Source organism: Neolamprologus multifasciatus, chromosome 8, assembly GCF_963576455.1.
Source record: "Neolamprologus multifasciatus chromosome 8, fNeoMul1.2, whole genome shotgun sequence".
NCBI lineage: Eukaryota > Metazoa > Chordata > Actinopteri > Cichliformes > Cichlidae > Neolamprologus > Neolamprologus multifasciatus.
Genome location: NC_140446.1, coordinates 9,915,924 through 9,935,059, shown reverse-complemented (window position 1 = coordinate 9,935,059; position 19,136 = coordinate 9,915,924). Strand labels below are relative to the sequence as shown.

General features: G+C 39.2%; 4 protein-coding genes across 4 annotated transcripts in view; 2 read left to right on the top strand and 2 right to left on the bottom strand.

Moving 5' to 3' along the window:
- The window catches only part of cript (cysteine-rich PDZ-binding protein), a 71,550-nt gene that overhangs the window by 19,117 nt on the left and 33,297 nt on the right, over positions 1-19,136 (bottom strand). The window lies entirely within an intron of this gene.
- On the top strand, positions 828-7,129 carry LOC146512508 (uncharacterized). The gene is made up of 4 exons (XM_085170672.1): positions 828-988; positions 3,040-3,768; positions 4,144-4,536; positions 5,357-7,129. The coding sequence occupies exons 1-4, from the start codon at positions 911-913 to the stop codon at positions 6,431-6,433; spliced, it is 2,277 nt and encodes a 758-aa protein (XP_085026798.1). The 5' UTR covers positions 828-910; the 3' UTR covers positions 6,434-7,129.
- LOC146512507 (uncharacterized) lies at positions 7,208-11,749 on the bottom strand. The gene is made up of 2 exons (XM_085170671.1): positions 10,682-11,749; positions 7,208-9,029 (listed from the first exon to the last, which is right to left on the bottom strand). The coding sequence occupies exons 1-2, from the start codon at positions 11,516-11,518 to the stop codon at positions 8,703-8,705; spliced, it is 1,164 nt and encodes a 387-aa protein (XP_085026797.1). The 5' UTR covers positions 11,519-11,749; the 3' UTR covers positions 7,208-8,702.
- On the top strand, positions 15,738-18,658 carry LOC146512506 (uncharacterized). The gene is made up of 4 exons (XM_085171106.1): positions 15,738-16,971; positions 17,113-17,364; positions 17,941-18,030; positions 18,201-18,658. Exons 1-4 carry the CDS (start codon positions 16,842-16,844, stop codon positions 18,458-18,460), a joined length of 732 nt encoding a protein of 243 aa, XP_085027232.1. The 5' UTR covers positions 15,738-16,841; the 3' UTR covers positions 18,461-18,658.

Here is a 19,136-nt window from a genome sequence, read left to right as displayed (position 1 = left end):
GAATAAAGGCTGCAAAAGTACAGGGAAGAATGGGAAAAGGAAAACACCTGGCTGGAAAAGTGCACGATAACACCTATAAAGCGCACTGCACTGTGTGCCGGCGCACTTTTTCCATAGGCATGCTTCTAATGGTGGGCACATGAAGAACATGAGGGGCGTGAAAGCTCGGGAAACCCTTAACCAATTTTTGTCCACCAGGCCACGGCAGAAGCAGATATGTATGTAAACACTGGTTTGTTTGTTTTTAAACCCTCTGGTTAAGGTTAAAATGGGCATGTGCAGTGAATATCAGCGCTATGTGGCCAGAAGTGTGATAATATAATTTATTTTGTGTAATAAACAACTGCAAGGATAGATGATTACAACAAATAGATGAGTAATACATAAAAGTAATACATAGATGAATAATGATGATGAGTTATGATGCGTAATCATGGGAACAAGTGGGTTTACAAACGGGAGCAAAAGCTGAAATAATGCCTCTACTGAAGCCAACTGCACTAAATGTGCACTGTTACCAGAATATTTTTCTTTCTATTGTTTTCTATTAATTTATATAATTTTAAGTTAAGCAGGACAGAGTTCTTTTAAAGAAAGATTTACTTTTATTCTCAAAAGTTAAGCATGACAGGCTTCTGTTTAAGAAAGAGACCTGTTTTATTGTGTTAATACGGAGCCCCGCAGGGGACATGGGAGAAAAAAAAATTAAGACGGACTTTTGCGAGATCTCGCAAAACTTTTGCGAGATCTCGCAAAACAAACTCGGGATCTCGCAAAACTTTTGCGAGATCTCGCAAAACAAACTCGGGGGGGGGGGGGAAAAAAAAAACTCGGGATCTCGCAAAAGATCCCGCTCCTTTTGATAGCGTTTCAGTTGAAGGGTGCGTACGGAGCCCCCGTAGGTGCAGACATGGAGGAGGATTTAGAACATTTCTTGCGGTCAAGAGAGGTCCCACACGACGACATCATGCACATGCAACAAGACAAAGTACGTATAAACAACAAAGCATTAAACACCGCGGTTCAAAAGGCGAGAAACTTGTTGAAAAACCTAGGTCGTATATGCAGGCCTTTAATGTTAATTCTTGTAAATATGTTCAGGTTTATTAAACATAACTGTTAAGTGCACATATGTTTTGAAATTTCAAATCGTGTCCAAATTCATGGGCTGCATCCTCCCGAGGACTCGGGCTTCGTGGTCTACGTGGGGCGGGTCCTCAGAAGTAGGCCGGAAGTAAACAGCTGGGGAAATTGGACGGTCTAGCCTTCTGATTAGCGTCACCACTGCGTTGGTGGAGTTTATTAAACTCGTCCGTCTGCTCCTTTCTATCTAATGCTGGGCTCACACTGTGCGATTTTTACAGTCGCGCGATTCAGCTCCTGCTCAAACTGTACATTGACTCGCAGGGGTTAGAAGTTCGTAGGTCACGATGCAGGGTCTCACACTATACGACCCGATGCTCTGATGCGACCCGAGTGCTCACACTGTGCGTCCATAAAATGAAGGTTATAACAGAAATTCTGTCGCTTGCTCTCCCTCTCTGTCTTTCACTCACACAGACACGCACACCACCGCCATCAACTTTGCTAAATTGCTACAAACAGGTTTGAAATCCTCACGACCAAGTGATTGATGATCGGGAGCTGGTCGTGAGGTGTTAATCGCTTCTTGTTACCCCAGGTATACTATACGATGCACGACGAAGGCCAAAATCGGGCCATCGCAAAAACAGTCGCACGACTCAAAAATCGGCTCAAAATGGGCCAAAAATCGCACAGTGTGAGCCCAGCATAAGCGGTGTAAAAACCAAGGAGGAACCCACCCAGGGGATTAATAAAGTTTTATTTTATCTAATTTAATCTAATAACTTTAATCTCAGCCAAACCGGTTTACTCACGAACAAATAAAACACTGAAAAAAGCCAAACATTAACATTTTTAGGTTGTCTAAGTGTTTTATATATTACGTTTAGCCTGAGTAGCAAAAGTCCGAGGTGAGCTGAAAATGATGTGCCGGGAGTTGTGCCGTTCTCGGCGGCTTTAGTGACCGTTGAGCTCTAGGCTGGCTATCGAGCTGGTGGGTAACAGACATCAACGAAAACGTCGAAGCACTTGCAAATATGTATATATCTTGATAAACCAAGTTTACACACCCACGTTCTCGCCTGAAATATGTTAAAAGTTCATTTTGTGACCCAGAAAGATTAATAACAGTCATTTTAAAACTTATTAGCGGCTGCCATTACCGGAAACTGAGTTTGGCTGGGCCGCACTTTGAATTCTGGGATATGGTGGGCCACGAAGCACACCCCCGACCCATCCTTCAAATTCGGTGAAAAGTGAATGTATGTAATTCTTTGTATTACACCCCCTGGTATATGTTAATTTTGTTCTGGTTGTATACATGTTCTGTATACTGTTTCTTAATAAAGTTTAATAATTAAAAAAAAAAATTCGGTGAAAAGGAGGACGCATTTGTCCGCTGCATTCGGAGGAGTCTACGAATTTAAAATAGAATCTTTGTAGAGATTGCCATAATTGTTGTACATTTCTGTGCAAATAAAAAAAAAACTAGTAAGGATTTTGGATAGCCTTCGGCGCATCGCTGTGACGTAATCGGTCTACAAAAGCGTCCTCAGGAGGATGCAGCCCATGAATTTGGACAATGTAATAAATAAAGTTAAAAGAAAAAGAGGTTGCAGCCCATGAATTTGGATGTTGTTATCTGGCTGTGCCATTACCATGGTAACATGGACACCATAGCACAAAACACTTGGTGGAACTTACCTTACTTATACCTTACTAGCAAAATATTTTTTAGTAACGTAGTATATAAATATCTACTACTATTACTATACTAATACTAACAGAGCAACAGTAAGGTAATAAGACACAAGTTGTCAGAGTAACTTTTGATAATGATCATGAACAGTGATTAAGAACTCTATTTCTAATACAGTTAGTATTCCATGTGTGCTAGTGTGGCTTCCTAGAATAAAAGTATATTAATAGCATTTCTCTAATGTTTTATGTCTGCAGGTGGATAAGGCAGTGCTGTCCGTCATGACTGATGTACAAATGGCAAAATACATAAGGACATATGGTGACAGAGTAGCTGTCCAGTCCTTCTGTCAACAAACTAAGTACAGCACAGATAAAGAGACTCTTCTGCAGAACCTAAGAGATAAAATTGCGGCACGGAAAGTAAGATCAAAAACCAAAGGAGTGCTGTGTGGTTCATCAGGTGTGTTCCACAAGCAAGGTGAAGGGATGGCAAGACAGAGAAATACTGCAGGAGAGAAGACCTGCAGAAAAATAGAAATCGGATGGCTTCATTTAAGCAGTAATGAATACCGTCAAGTGAGAACCAGAAATGGTGGAGGAACAAGACATGCAACTGTGGAAAAAACTACAACTAAGATTTTGGAAATGGGAAAGGACCTGTTTTTTCCAGATGGGTACTCGCCAAAAGGGAGAGTTGAAGACTTTGTCATTGATGTCTGTGATTTTAAAAGAAATCCGATTGCTTTAGATGACACTGTTGGCAAACTTTATGAACAAACCAAATTGAAGCTCATGAGATTTTACATTTGCACAAAAGATGAAACACCATCAACAGTTCAGTCCTCATCTGAAGAGGATTTTTCTGTCAGCATAACTGAAGAAGATTCACCGGTGACATTACTTGGATTTGACAGTGAGACAGATGATTTTGTCCCAGATCTACTTGACCATGGGGATTCATCTGACAGTGACACTGGCAAACAGGTTTGTTAAAATAAGAAAGTTATTATTACAAATAATGATCACTTTAAAGTTACTGTATTTTGTTGTGTTTATTAGTGCTTGGTGGTAACATGTGACATGTTCTAATTTTGTTGTACTATTGTACTAGGTATGACTGTGCAACGGCAATAAAGAGTTGTCTTATTCAAGTGCTTTATGTACATCTACGAATATTTGCACTTCTGTAGGATGAAATTATTCAAGGAATTTGTTGTTGACTTGTGTGGTAAGGTACATTTAATACATCTGTGAAAGACTTACAGCTTTGTATTCATTAACATGTACTAAATGACTGGCTGCTGAAAAAATAATTGAGTTATTTTCGTTTGTTTCTTGTGTTTGTTTTCTGGTTCACAGATTCACAATTTCCAGATGGGACACAATCCAAAAAAACTGAAATCACTCTGCGAGGCAGTGACAACACAAAGTCCAGGAAAATCACATCATAGGCATTCAACCCCAACAGACATTAAAAACACTGTTGTGGGACAGCAGCAGCAGACTGACTCAAGTGATCATGATTTCCCTGACCACTGCTCTGAAATTATTGATCTGACCAGTATAGTTCCTAACAAATCCTTCAAACTAGAGTCCCGGGAGAAACTTCCAGAAGATTTGGAATTTCGTTTTCCAGACACAGACGAAGTGGATACGGTTCTATGGAATCCTGAAGAGGATCTTGTCAGAGCAGATGGTGATGACACAGTCGTGATAACCCTGAATTATGTCAACAGTGAGGATCTCAGACAGGTAAGACCATGGACAGTTGTGGTTGATATGGTTTATGTAAGTGTTACAAAATATGGAAATTTATTAATAATCAAATTCAATAACTTGCATAGTTCTGATTTTAAAAAAGCTGATCATGCATTCCTGCTTGGACAAAATTTAAGCATGTATGTTATTTTCTGTAATATTATTCTTTTGGATCTTAAAAGAAATAACCTACAGTACTGTGAAACACTTGCTCAATTTCTATTAATCAGAATTCATCTCTTGTTTGTTTAAAACTTGATTTTGTTGCAGCAATAATACAACATTTTAAGTAGTAAGAAGTACATCAAGATCTGATAAAAACCTGTGGAATTCCACTGTATTATGTCTTTTTACTCTTGTAAGTGAGACATGTAGGCTGATAATAAAGAGGTGTATCTTTTTTCTATTTCTTAAGACCTATTGACATATTTTGCAGACTTTTTAAGAACATTCATGATTTAGAATAGGCCATGGTAGAAGATTGAAGAAGAGTCTTTAAAATTATTTACATAACACAGCAGTGAGACATTGTTTTGGTGTCACTATTGTGTTCTCTACCTTTTTTGCACAGAAGTGAGTCTTCTCATACATGTAAAGAACACTTGTATAATTTTCTGTGAGGCATACGAGGACATCCATCAGGCCAAAATGTGAATGTTATACATAAATTGTCAGTGCAACCATGGTTTGGGAATGTACAGCCCACTAAAATTAGACAAATAAATTTCAAACTTTTTCAGAACATTGATATTGTGTAATCTGTAAAATTCATTTGCATTTCTTATGGAATGTGCATGTTTTGTCTTTTACTCAGGACCATGGACTGAATTTCATCGCACAAGGTTTGCCTTTAGATTCAAGCAACCAACTTTCCCCATCAAATTCAGGAGACCCACAGAGCCCCCTACATGTATCAATTCGCAGGATAAAAGTTGTTGATGATCTTTTGGCTGTATTTATGGACAGTAGCATTCTGAATGAGACTTTAAAGATGAACTTTGTAAATGAAAATGCTGTTGATGATGCTGGGGTGTCAAGGGAGGTTTACACTGCATTTTGGGAGCAATTTTTGGAACAGTGTGAAGGTGAAAATGAACGAGTTCCAAGGCTGAGACCAGACTTTAGTGAGGCTGAATGGCAAGCAGTTGGGCAGATATGGGTGAAAGGCTTACTAGACCATGGTGTCTTTCCAGTGAGGCTGTCAAAGGCTTTCATTTTAGCTTGCATCCACGGAATGGACTCAGTTGATGTAGACATTCTGATTGCATCGTTTCTCAACTATCTCCCTCCTGTTGAGAGATCAGCTGTTGAGAAGGCTCTCCAAGGCACAATGGATGAAAATGATGAAGAGGACCTGCTTGACCTTTTTACAAGGATGGGTTCCCACTTCCTGCCACCTAAGAACAACATGCAGCCTGCCATTGAAACAATGGCTCATAAGGCCATTCTCCAAGAGCCAAAGTATATAATGGATTGCTTCTCCACACCCATGGCACATCTGCAGCTGAAACTGGCAGACAAGGAAAGTGTGTTATCTCTGTATGAGACAAAGAAGGCCACAGGCAAAAGACTAGTGCAGCTATTTGAAACAACAAAATTGATGCTGTCTCACGGAGAACAGACAACCTTTAACCATCTTCAGCGTTATGTTAAAAACGCTGATGAAACCAAAGCTGAAAAAATCCTGCGCTTCTGCACAGGATCTTCTGTGATATGTGTTGACAAAATTTTGGTGTGCTTTAATGCTGAAACTGGGCTCAACAGAAGGCCTGTTGCTCACACCTGTGGAGCTACCCTTGAAGTGCCATGCACTTACAGTTCTTATCCTGAATTTCGCACAGAGTTCGACAATGTCCTTTCCAGCAATTACTTTGAAATGGACATCATTTGAACTTGATGAGTGTACTAATGGTTACAGCTGTAATTGTTATATGTATGATTATCCTTGAGTTCATAAATTCTGTCTTGTTTCATTTGTCATTGAAGCATTTGATATATTCAGCTGTATAATAAGCAGTCACAAATTTAATTTTCTGATGGTTTAGTTGTATGTTAGCTCAGATTTCACAAGGACTCTTTATTGTTTAAAATTCTTTGAAAATGACCGCATCTTTAACTTATGTTGAAAACAAGGTTTGTGTTTAGCGTTAGAGTGACAGATCACATCAAAATCTGCTGTACACATTGTCATTGTTTCCTTTTACTCCTGCCATCAGCCAGAATAAAGGCTCGCTTTTGTTTTAAGTTCAGTGTCCTCTCTTTCTCCTTGTCTGCTTTTGGGTACATTCTCTCAACACACCTGCATACCCCGCAGTGACACACATTGGCTTGCTGTTTATCCATCTAGAATGTTTTGTCGTGAGTTGCCTAGTTTTGGGAGATATTAGCTGTAGAGATCTCTTCCTTGTTGAAAAACTACATGAAGCTACATAAGGTCTACATAAAGACATTGCTACTAAGCATTAAGTACCATGTGAAACGAGAAGGGTAGGCTTGTACAGTCAATATCTCTAAAATTGGGCAACTCACACTAAAACAATGTGGATTAACGAATACTACAGCTAGCGAACAGAAAAATTTGTAAATTTGATTTTAGGGTGAAAGGTCCATTAATATTAGTAAAGAATGTCACTATGGTTGCGAAAAAAGTTATTGAAAGTTAATGATAAGATCCTGTTTCCAAATTCTTAAAGCTGATGTGGCCTATAAACATCATCTTGTAACAATAAGTCCTATTTTCCCTTGATTAGCTTCTGAAATGTTTACTAGTTGTTTTGTTAAAAAGCATATTGCCATCACAAGTTATCTTTTTTGAAAGGACTTTGCCATAATGTGACATACAGATGATTCACAATTCTTTATACTGTCTTATATAATTACAAATTACCAAGCAATGATTATCAGATTTAACAGTTTCTTGGATAAACAAGATTGTAGGCCAGGATTTCTAATTAGATCAAATAGTATATATGGTTAATTATAAAATATTGCTATATTTTTGACAGATTATGCACTTCTGTCTACCCTTCTCTGAAATTAAAGTGCCTGGGAACACAGGCAGTCAATACACAGATGTTGTCGATATGCTTTTGTCATTTGCAATTTTTTAGTTGTCTGTACTACATAGTCCAAAAAAAAAAAATTAGAAATTGATTAGATTTCAGTTTATTTATCCGGTAGTTCAACAACACATATCATCCTTTCAGAAGTGGTGAGTTTTGCAAAAATAGCATTCGAATGAAATTGCTGTTCATCAACAGAACAGGTGGGTGCAAAGAATTTGTTATTCAGCTGATAAAATAAGCTTCAGATAAATTCAGTGACCAAAAAAGAATGTTTATATCTATTAGAAATTCTAAGAGTTCAAAAGGTCTCGATTTAGTTCTTTATTTTTTCAGTTTTGTTTAACCAACATTAAAAAACTAAAGCTCGTCTGGAATCAGAATAAATAGTTAAAAAAAATAGCAAAAATGACATGAAATAATTATATTTTTAGACAGAGAAACTTGAGTTTAGAAAAATGCCAAGGTGCCCCCCCTCAGATTATGATGCCCCTTAGTACCATTTCATGTAGCTTGCCAGTGTGACAGTTGGTGTTATATTATATATAAAGCAACAAGGCATAATAGAATATCTCTTCGATTTTAAACTGTATTCTAGCCAACATAAACAACTAAACATTCCCATCATTAACAAATAGAGATGGTGTAAATAAATACCAACTCACCATTTAAAAGTTATTACAAAATACTCAACATAAACCACCATTATCTGAGTAAACACTGTACATTAAAACTCCTAACACATTAAATTAAGACGTGTCTTATGTTTTGATCCATGTATCAAGCCAAATAGACAGTTAAAGTAATTCGAAGTAATACACATAGACATAGAACTTGATAACATTTGACAGAACATTACAATGTTTTTGTGCTAAAGAACACTCAGAATATCATTAACAGGCAGAGACTCCCCTTTATACTTTAGTTCACTGACCCTCCTGGAACACAACAATAAATATTTCTATATAAGATATTCTCATAAATGACTGTGTACTAGAAAGCTTACAGTTTACAGTCTGTTTAATATCCAGAAGTTAGCTTTCTCACATATAGCACAGGTCAATTTTGAGAAATGTTCTCTGCTGCAGTGTATGCAATTTACACTACTGCCATGATGTTCTCTCTTAAATGCATGTACAAGTTCACAGCCTGATATGGGTCTGTTGGTGGAGTCAGATGGGACTCAGTCATGATGATATTGCACAGTTCATATACATCGGGGTCACATGGTTTGGTCAGTCGAAAAACACACTCAGTTTTACACATTTCAACATCTTCTTCTTCAGTGGGGCAAAGGAAGTCTCTTGTCCTGTAGAGCTCAGGTAATGTATACATTACATTAGGTCGACCACTGGGGATATTGATGTTTGTTGATGGCCTGATGGAGTGTGTATTCCAAACCTGTGCAGTGTCATCCAGCTCATCCTGTTAAAAAGAATACAGAAATTTAAGAAATGTGATCGCATGTACGTATATATATATACGCAAATCGCGATGAGACAACTCACTCACTGAGAGGAAGGTTTCTTATATTTATGCAATTTATTATTTTTAAACAATCATGCGAATTTTTGTAATCATGTACTTTACCTAATGTCATCTGTACAAGTGTTTCACACACTAACTACGGTTACTGTTATGCTGTGATATCTTACATTAGTACTATTAGTCTTATTACTACCTGCTTGTCTCATCTACTCCCCTCATAATAATCAATTTGTTTTATGTCACTGATCATTGTATTTTGTATTTGTAAGTTATTTGGATATTCCAATCTAAATAATTCCAAATTGTAAATAGTTAATATTATAGATAAATTTTCATATGCCATGTCAACATCTTCAACATAGATGTTACCAGTGTTGGGAAGGTTACTTTTAAAATGTATTCCATTACAGAATACATGACCCGAAATGTATTCTGTAACGTATTCCGCTACGTTACTCAATGAGAGTAACATATTCTGAATACTTTGGATTACTTAATATATTATCATGCTGTTTACAACTACGTGAATGTACTATTGCTGTGATTTATTACTGTTACTGAAGGTCCGTGGCTCCGAACCATAATAAAGGGACCTCTGGCTAATACGGTGGGTTCTGTGTCGGGTGGTAGCCAAAGAATAGCTTTACTTTGTTGTCTGGGTCAACTTTGCTTGCGAGAGAGAGGCGTTGAAAGGCTGCTCCAACGGAACTTATTGTTTTTGGAGGAAAACACGAACACGGTGTACAGTCTAGTCTTAATAGCTTACTTACGTCAGGCACTCTTCTTGGCTGCAGTGGTTATTATTATATTTACATGCTTCCAGCTCCCGTTTCTGCTCGATGACAGCTCGTACTTTTTTTTCTCCCTCCCTCGCTCACAGACACATCAGGGGTATGGCAGTCCATTTTCCCTGCAGCACGGACTACACTGCCTATGATGCTACATTCTTTAGAGCTATGCCTGTAGCATTCTGCCTATTAGCTTAGCACAACAACAACAAAAAGGCCTCTCTCACCCAGGAAACACGCAGAGAGAGAGCGTCACCCTGTAACCATGGCAACCGTAACGCTGCCGCCTGGAGCAACAGAACGTAGCTGTCAAACAAAACCCAAACAGTCCTGACCCGCGACAATATGAAACAGGAAAGTACCACGGTGTAATCCATTTATTTCAACAAAGTAACTGTATTCTAAATACCACCTTTTTAAACGGTAACTGTAACGGAATACAGTTACTCATATTTTGTATTTTAAATACGTAACGGCGGTACATGTATTCCGTTACTCTTCAACACTGGATGTTACTGTAGTCTTGGTTGTTGAGCTCTTCCTTAAGGCGGCCGATTGCTTAAGCCTAAATTATAGTATTTACACAATTTTTTATTTCATTTACTCCCTGCTCCTCTCAACCGCTTCTCCCTGTCTTGTCTCTTTCTTCCTGCAAGTCTCTCCATTTCCTAAACCTGGCACAGGTCTCATCTCTCACAGTACTTCGTGTATTACCTCTCTATCACTTCCTCAGTTTCTTTTATCTCTCACTCACACACGCATGCATCCATACACGCAACAAAACATATTTTATTAACTCACCTGGATGAGTCCCATGCAACAAAACTGAAGGAGGTTTTTGTCCAGAAACCCACCATCAAAGTACCCGTTGTCTCTGATGTCTGCAAATAAGGATAACCAGAACTCCAGACACTGGCTGCGAAGAAAACGCCACCAGTATTCAATCCTTTGATTGGCGGTACTTGCTCCCTCCAAGTAACTCTCAAGGGTGTCGTTAGGAGCCACGGGCACAAGGAAACGCTGAAAGCCTCTAACATGGCCATTTTCAGTTCCAAGATCGCCCCTCACAACTCTAGGGCAGCCCTTTAAACGCTGCACCGCTTCTATGTAATACCCCCCGATCACTTTCGGATTACTATTTGTTGTGTATGCATTAAGCCAGATTATTTTTCTAGAGAAACCGTCAATACTACCATTGATACAGATGCCATATGGCTTCAGTTTGTCGTAGGAGTCCATGTGCCAGATGAAATTCGGCCCTTTTGAAAAATAGTTCCTTCGCCTGAAACGTCTTGCTTGCCTCAGTGCGACGCCTCGGGGATCCAGCTCCTTCAAAACCAAGCGCACATCCTCTTTCCTCACGCGTAGTCCATGTTCCCTGCATTTAGCGTACATCCATCGGTATCCGTGAAGCTGCCCAGAGTACTGCAATTGGTTGTCTATAAATTCAACCAAGACGGCCAGGTCAGAGTACGCTTTGTGGCGAGTGTGTCCCCTTGTGCTAAGAACTCTCTTCAGATGTCTTTCGCTTATATGAAAACTGTGTCTACTGCAAAGCACAGTTTTAATGTCTTTATAGTTTAGTCCAAGCTCAAAGTAAAAATCTATGAATCGCTCAAATGGGTGTGTGTCCTCCATCGCTGTGGTTGTTTCTAAAGTTTCAGTGCTGATTTGGAGGTGTATGGTATGGACTTTTGCGAGATCCCGAGTTTTTTTTTTTTTTTTTTTTTTTTTTTTCCCGAGTTAGTTTTGCGAGATCTCGCAAAAGTTTTGCGAGATCCCGAGTTAGTTTTGCGAGATCTCGCAAAAGTTTTGCGAGATCCCGAGTTTGTTTTGCGAGATCTCGCAAAAGTTTTGTGAGATCTCGCAAAAGTCCGTCTTAATTTTTTTTCTCCCATGTCCCCTGCGGGGCTCCATAATCATTTTGAGCTAAAAATAAATGGCTAAATGATTTTTGTTTACCATGTGTTCATATCACAAAGAATACGCATCTACTTAAATCAAATTCAAGTCAAATGGTTAAATAAATAATTTCACACACAAAAAAAGAGCTAAAAAAATTCACCACACTGGGAAGGGTGAAGACAACTGGGTCGCCCGGCCCTGGCCACGAGGTGTCCCTTATTTATTTCTCAGGGAGTTGGCAACCCTAATATCGGCACATGCACATATGGCAAAATAACCAGTTTCTCTCATTACATTTCAAACAGGACAGTGGTAACAACAGCAGGCTACGGACAATGTTAAGTTTTAGATTTTAAATAGGCTGTATACATTTCAATGAGATCAACAGGGCAGTCAAATATCGCTAATTTTACTACAGAGCAAACATCGTCGGAAAACACGTTTTCAACTAGGGCTGCCACAAACAATTATTTTGATAGTCGACTAGTCACCGATTATTTTTGCAATTAGTCGACTAATCAGATCATGCATCCATTGGATGTACAGCGTACAGCTTATTGCACCAGCATGCATCTGCTCTCATATAACTATCATTAGCTTACAGCTCTAAGTGTTTAAGGTATGTGCTAACTAAAACTAAAGACAAGATGATAGTTTATTAAATTTGAATGAAATTTGCAGATTGTTTCGGTGAAGTTTAATAAACTCATTGTTATCTAAAATATAACGGGACACCGGAGTATATGCTCGAGCATCTCACACTTCTGATAATCAGTTGTCTGCTTGACGTTTATTCAGCTGTGTAAAAACTATAACTTTAATCTCAGCCTAACCGATTTACTCAGGAGCAAATAAAATACTAAAAAAAGGTGGTCTCAGCCACCATCGCTCTGGCAGCAACAGCTCTAGAGCGAGTAGGAGAGAGCCGAGCTGGAACAAACCATTTTGGGAGGGGGGAGGGGTTATCTATACTTTTGTTGTTAAAATGTTCCATCTCAATTAAGTACTGTATGCTTTTTATACTTTTAGTAGTGTGTCCCACAAACAGCAAATATTTTCAAAAAAAGTAAGACATCTTTGGGGGTGCTTTGATTCATATTGGGGGTGCTGAAGCACCTCCAAAACTGGGCTAAAATCGCCCCTGCCATAGCCATAACTAACTAACTAACTAATTATATATATCATTTTTAACCTGAGTAGCAAAAGACTGGGGGGGTAGGAGTTAGCCAGGAGTTAGCTGTGCTCGGGGACTCTATCTCTATCGAGCCTTGACCTCCCGGTCAGCTATTGCGCTGGTGGATAACAGAGCTCTCTGAAAACGTGGAAGCATTTTTGCAAATATGTGATATTTTGATAAATTAAGTAGATATTTCAGCATTATATAGCTACATTCTCGGCTGAAAATATCTTAAAAGGTTATTTTGTGACCCAGAAAGGGTAGTCTGGGGAAAAGGAGGATCGCATTTGTCGGCCACATTTGTCGGAGCCTGTGTACTTGTAAGCGCGGCAATGGCGGAGGAGCGCGGCTAAAAAACGTAGTACTTTTTCTGGGTCACAAAATAAACTTTTAAGATATTTTCAGGCGAGAATATAGCTGTGTAAAGTTCATCTGTTCGATTTATCAAGACATCACATATTTGCAAAAATGCTCAGATGTTTTTGGAGACGTCCATTTTTTTTCATGCTTTGTGGCAGCTTTTGAACATCTATGGCATCTATTAATGTCAAATCTAGACTTTATTTAACAACATAAGCAAACTCTATGTTACAATGATTACACAGCCATTAAGGATCAAATCGGTTTCTGAAAAATGTTCTGCTTTTTCTCCCTCTGCTTGCTTCTTACTGTCTTTGAGGACGAGCACTCCTGTTGTTGGACAGAAATACATCAACTCAGTGGTAAGTATTTTGGTTTTCCAATATATTAACAATTAGTCAGATATATTTATATTAATCAGGCTGAACTTTAATCATACTTTAGATCAGCCTGTTTTACTTATTGTTTTATTTGTGCTTTGGTTTGGGGAAGTTGTTTCTGTACTGATCTTTTCCTGTCTTCTGTTATTAGACTTGAGATATGACTGCACTATGCTGTTGCTGGTGACTCCAGTTAATTCTACAAGACATGCTGTGTAAGTAAACAAACAACAACAGTTTGTCTGCATTTCTTGAAAGATCACATCCCCCAAACTTAGTTTAGAGGGTCTACACTGTAAATAGTGAAGTCTGCACGTAAGTAAGTAGTACTCTAATTCTCGTAATCCGCGGCAGGTGTGCTGATCATCCCCAGGTGCGTGGGCCAGGGGCGGGAGCCCATACTGAGCTCCGCCCCGGCAGGAGAAAGAGGGAGGGAGAGGACGAGAGAGAAAGAGAGCAGAGGCAAGAGAGGAGAATAAAGAACACAAAACATAGCGCCTGACTGCTGTCAGCTGGCGAGGTGCGGGGACCATGACATCATTTTGCACATCATTAGAATGAAAGTTATTGGCCATGTTTGCATAGCCCTTTTTAAAATGATGCTTTCATGACATTATTGTGTGTTGGGTGGTGGTCAGGGCTATCCAGACTGACAATTGGGACATTGAATGTCACCTGTCCGGTGGGGAGGGAGCCTGAGATTGTGTAAATTGGAGTCTGTTTTATACCAAATGCAGAAAAAAATGTTTTAAGAAAGCAATTAAGTTCATGTTCCAAAAAAATATGATTGTTTGCTTGCAGGACACCAGGAGAGATGAGTCATCTGTCACAGATGGTGTGGTCAGTGAAGATGGTTGCCCGCAGGTTCAAGCTCATTGCATCTCCAACCCACATCCACTGCCACTGTAGTTAAGGGAAGTTAAAGACTTTCTTCTGCACCTACATTTGGATCACCTCGATCCATGACAGTCATTCAGGCAGTAATGCCTGGACTGGAAACAAGCCATCCTTAAAATAATACAACATTCCAGCTCATGTGTTGGAATGCAAAACAAATGTGTTGTTTAAATCAGAGACTGCACTTGTGACAGAACAACAGATATTTTATTTTGATTATATAAGTAATGTAAGTACAAACCAAACTTGAGGTAGGCCTAAACTTCTGGGAACTAATTAGATTTTACAGTGTTTCAAAAAGGCATGTTTTTATTTTTTAAAAAAAGCAATATTTTAATAAATCCTATTTCTGACATGCACCCTCCAAACTAAAAGTTAACATTTTCAAACAATAAAAACTAAATTGAAACAAAAAACCTGCTCTGCACTTAAAAAAGCAAGACTAAATCAAAATAAAGTTATTTGTTCAATCAGTGTCAAACAATGGTCTGAGTTTTACATGAGTTTACAGTTGTGTGAACAGAGCACTGTTGTTACACTATAAAATCTAATTAGTTCCCAGAACTCAAAAAAATTGAGGAAACTCGTTGCCTCAAAAAAATTGAGTAAAGCTTAGCTAAAAAATGACTAAATTAGGACAACTTATTTATTTTGAGTACTCTGTACAAGATCATTTGTATGGAGGACCAGCAGAGCCACGCGCATCGAAATAAAAAATCCTGTGCTTAATTAATGAATTGGAGAATAAAATCTGCATTTGTAAATTCATTTTTGAATTCCAATTTAATAAACTGATTTTTAAAATGCTTTTTAAGTCTTCATTTCAAAAATTTTTTCGAATTGCACTTTAATAAACTGCATTTCAAAATCCATTTCCCTTTCCTGTTCGCTCAGGGATTAACATGTGGATTAGCATTTGGATTAGCAGTTGGATTAACAACTTCATTTTAAAAATCCTGCTGCTATTCAAATTAGCCACACCGTGGGATGTAAGGAGCTCTCTGATTGGTTGGTCAGACACAGGCTGTCTGCCAGCCTGGATTTTTCTAGGCAGTCTCTTCTGCATGAAGTCCAGGTGCTGGTTTTCCAGTGTGTGCGTCTGATGGCCCAACGCTGACTCAGAGCCATAACACCATCAATGGCTGCAGTATGGAAGAGGTGTGGGTGTGTCCTCATCTCCCAGAGGAGTCCAAATTGTCATCAAACAGCCCTACAGACACAAAAATGTGAAAATATAAACAACCAGACTATCAGCAGTGATTTAAGTACTTTAAGACCTCTGTGAAAATCATTTACAGTATATATCACAGAATTTAAGGCCTTTATAATCACAGAGCATACAGAGAAAAGTACTAAACTGAATCAATTTCAGCTTTCGTTTCTCATGATGTATATTGTATTAATAATTAAATTTCATTATCTGTAGCTTTACCACACATTTGCCACACAGGTGTAGATACTGTAGGTTCAGTGAATGCTTAGATTGCACTGATTAGAATATACTGGACATTCAAAGCTAAGATTCAGCGCACTGTGTTAGAGGCTGGGATTTGATGAATTCATCATATATACAACCTTTGATCATCGTTTATGTCCAGTTGAGAATGAATCTGCACTCACATATTAAATGAACTGAAATCAGTAGTGTGATCTCCAGTCTTTATATGCTGAATGAGAGAACTGAAAGCTGTTATTTTAATCAGCCTGTCTCAGTTGTTTTAACTCACAAGTATCACAAAGTAATGTGGTAACATCTGGACTGACGAGTTTACTGTCAGCATTTTAATCGCTAGTTTAAAGGCTGTAGGCTGCAGCCGTTGCTCTAACACTGTATAAATGTAACGGGCCTCATTGCTGGTTCTAACGGTGTGTTCACACCGAACGCGATGGACGCGAATAGAGCGTCAGGTTTACATGTAAAGTCAATGGAAAAGCGCGATGACGCGCGATTGTGGGTCCCGCGAAAATTCGGAAGCAGATTTGCGTCGCGAAAACGCCAAAACGCGTGAAACGCGCGTCAGTGTAGCGCGTCTGGCGCGTTTGACTCGCGAATAAAACCACGCGCATGAGTTTTTGTGTTGCATTTTGTGCATACGCGCGTTTCGCGTCTACCGCTGGAGTTGGAAAAATCTGAACTCCAGCGTCAAATCGCGCCGCGACAACCAATCAGGAGCCTGGTGACGTGGCTCTGACCTAGGTCAAAGGGGCAGATCCAGCCAAAGCCCTTGATTCTTCATTCAGTATGGAGGAAAAGCTTATCAGTGCCGTGGCTAATCACCCGGAGCTATATGATGCTAGCTACTACTTCTACCGAGACAGGAATAAAAAGGACCTAGCTTGGAGACACATAAGTGAGGAGATCGGGCAACCTGGTAAGTTCATTCCTTCTTCTTTTTAATTTTCAGACTGACCCGATGAACCCGCGCAAAAGCTAGCAAGCCCGCCTACTGTCCCGCTATTTTCCCACTGATGTACAAATACCTTTCCGCTAACAAGATAATGCGTTTATTCAGAGGACATCTGCAGGAGAAAGTGGAAGAGCCTCAGGGACACTTATAATAAGGAGAAGAAGACAGAGAAGGAGAACAGGAGTGGGTCTGCAGCAGGATCGGGGAGAAAATGGAAGTTCTTCGCGGTCATGGGGTTTCTGGACCCCTTCCTCACCCCGCGGGAGACTAGCGGTAATATGGTGCTGACCGTGGAGAACTTCTCCCCCGAGGACCAGGGACAGCCCGGAGAGGCAGCAGGGGAGTGTCAGTCAGAAGGTATGTTTACATTGAGTTAATGTAGGCAGTTAATTTATGCGTGTTGTCATACAGGAACATATTTTGTTTATTAATAAACAGTATACAGTAGTCCCGCTGTTCATCCGTCACTGCCTCGCCTTTTCGCTGATTTTTTTTATTGCACCGTACAGCTTTCAACAATGCGCATTGCATTCTGCAGCCCAAATGACAAATCTCCTCCGTGTCGTGTCTCCTGCGCTTGCCAAACTTATCATGTTTGGTTTTGATAACCATCACGTCCAATAGAAAGAAACAGCACAAAAACACTCATAACTATGACCCTCATTCGGAAATACACACCTGCACCGGGAGCAAAAAAGGCGCACAAAAGTGGCGCCGCAGACGGAGAAAAAGCGCGGCATAATACTTTTACGTTTTAAAATCGACAAAGGTTTTCACTTTGAGAATCAACTTGTGAGAACTGTGACTACTGTTCATGTGCTGCAATAAATGAGAGACCACTGTATATAATAATAAGTATATAAGTATATAATAATATAATATTCTCTATGACTATTGTCTTCAACCTGTTAACATTTAATATTGTCTTGATAGAGTCAAGTAATCACGCAGCAGAGTCCTCCCCTGTCTCTTCTCCTGGCTCCCCAGTCCCTGGTCCCTCAGCTCCTGCTGCTGCACCCACAGGTATGAACATCAAGCACTGATAGCTTTTTACTTGCTTGGATTCCCTTGTGATCACCTTTACTAAATATCTACAACCAATCTGTTTATATCATGTTTTTTTCAATTTTGAAAATGAAAATCTAGTAGCAGCCTTCTCATTACTTTGTGTTGTTTTGTGCTGTGTTTTACAGGCCCACAGAGGAGGACAGCTCGAAGGCGGGCGAGGGACGGGTCCCAGGACGGTCCATCGGCGGTGGAGCTGGCCATCCTGGAGTCCCTAAAGAGGCCACGCCCGTCTCCAACTGAACATTTCCTCCTCGGCCTTGTTCCTGTTCTGGAGAGCATGCCGCCTCAGACACGAGAATTCGTGAAATTTCAAATTTATAAATTAGCTTTTGAAAACAGCACAGCTGTGTTAAATTTGGAAACATTGGACCCTAATGATCAGTAGTTTTCTGATGAGGCAGCAGCTCTCCAGGGCAGAAACAATGTTCTTATTTTTCTCCTCCTTCTCCCTGAGGCTCTTCCACTCCAAGCTGGGTCCTTTTTATTCCTGTCTCTCTGTAAATAGTTAAATTTCATATATTTATGATAAATGTTTTTGTTAATGAATTTATATTTTTTCAAATAAACATTTATAATGACAAAATGTCTCTGTTCTACTACACAGCAAATATTGGCACCCGACTTGACACAAGTAGAATTAATTTCATATTATACTAATGACAAAACATACTAATACAGTGGGATGCAAAAGTTTGGGCAACATTGTGAAAAGTAATTATTTTCTTGTACAAATCATTGGTTGTCACAATAAAAAATAGTCAAATATATCATATAGGAGACACACACAGTGATATTTGAGAAGTGAAATGTAGTTTACAGAAAGTGTGCAATAACTGTTTAAATCAAGCAGGTGCATAAATTGGCAACACAAAAAAAGAGAAATGAAATAAATATTTAGTGTATATCAATGTGTGTGTCTCCTATATGATATATTTAACTGACATTTTTCATTGTAACAGTGATTCATACAGGAAAATAATGACTATCAATAAGGTTGCCCAAACTTTTGCACCACACTGTATATAGGAACATAGTGAAGACAAGTTATTTAAGAGAGTAAA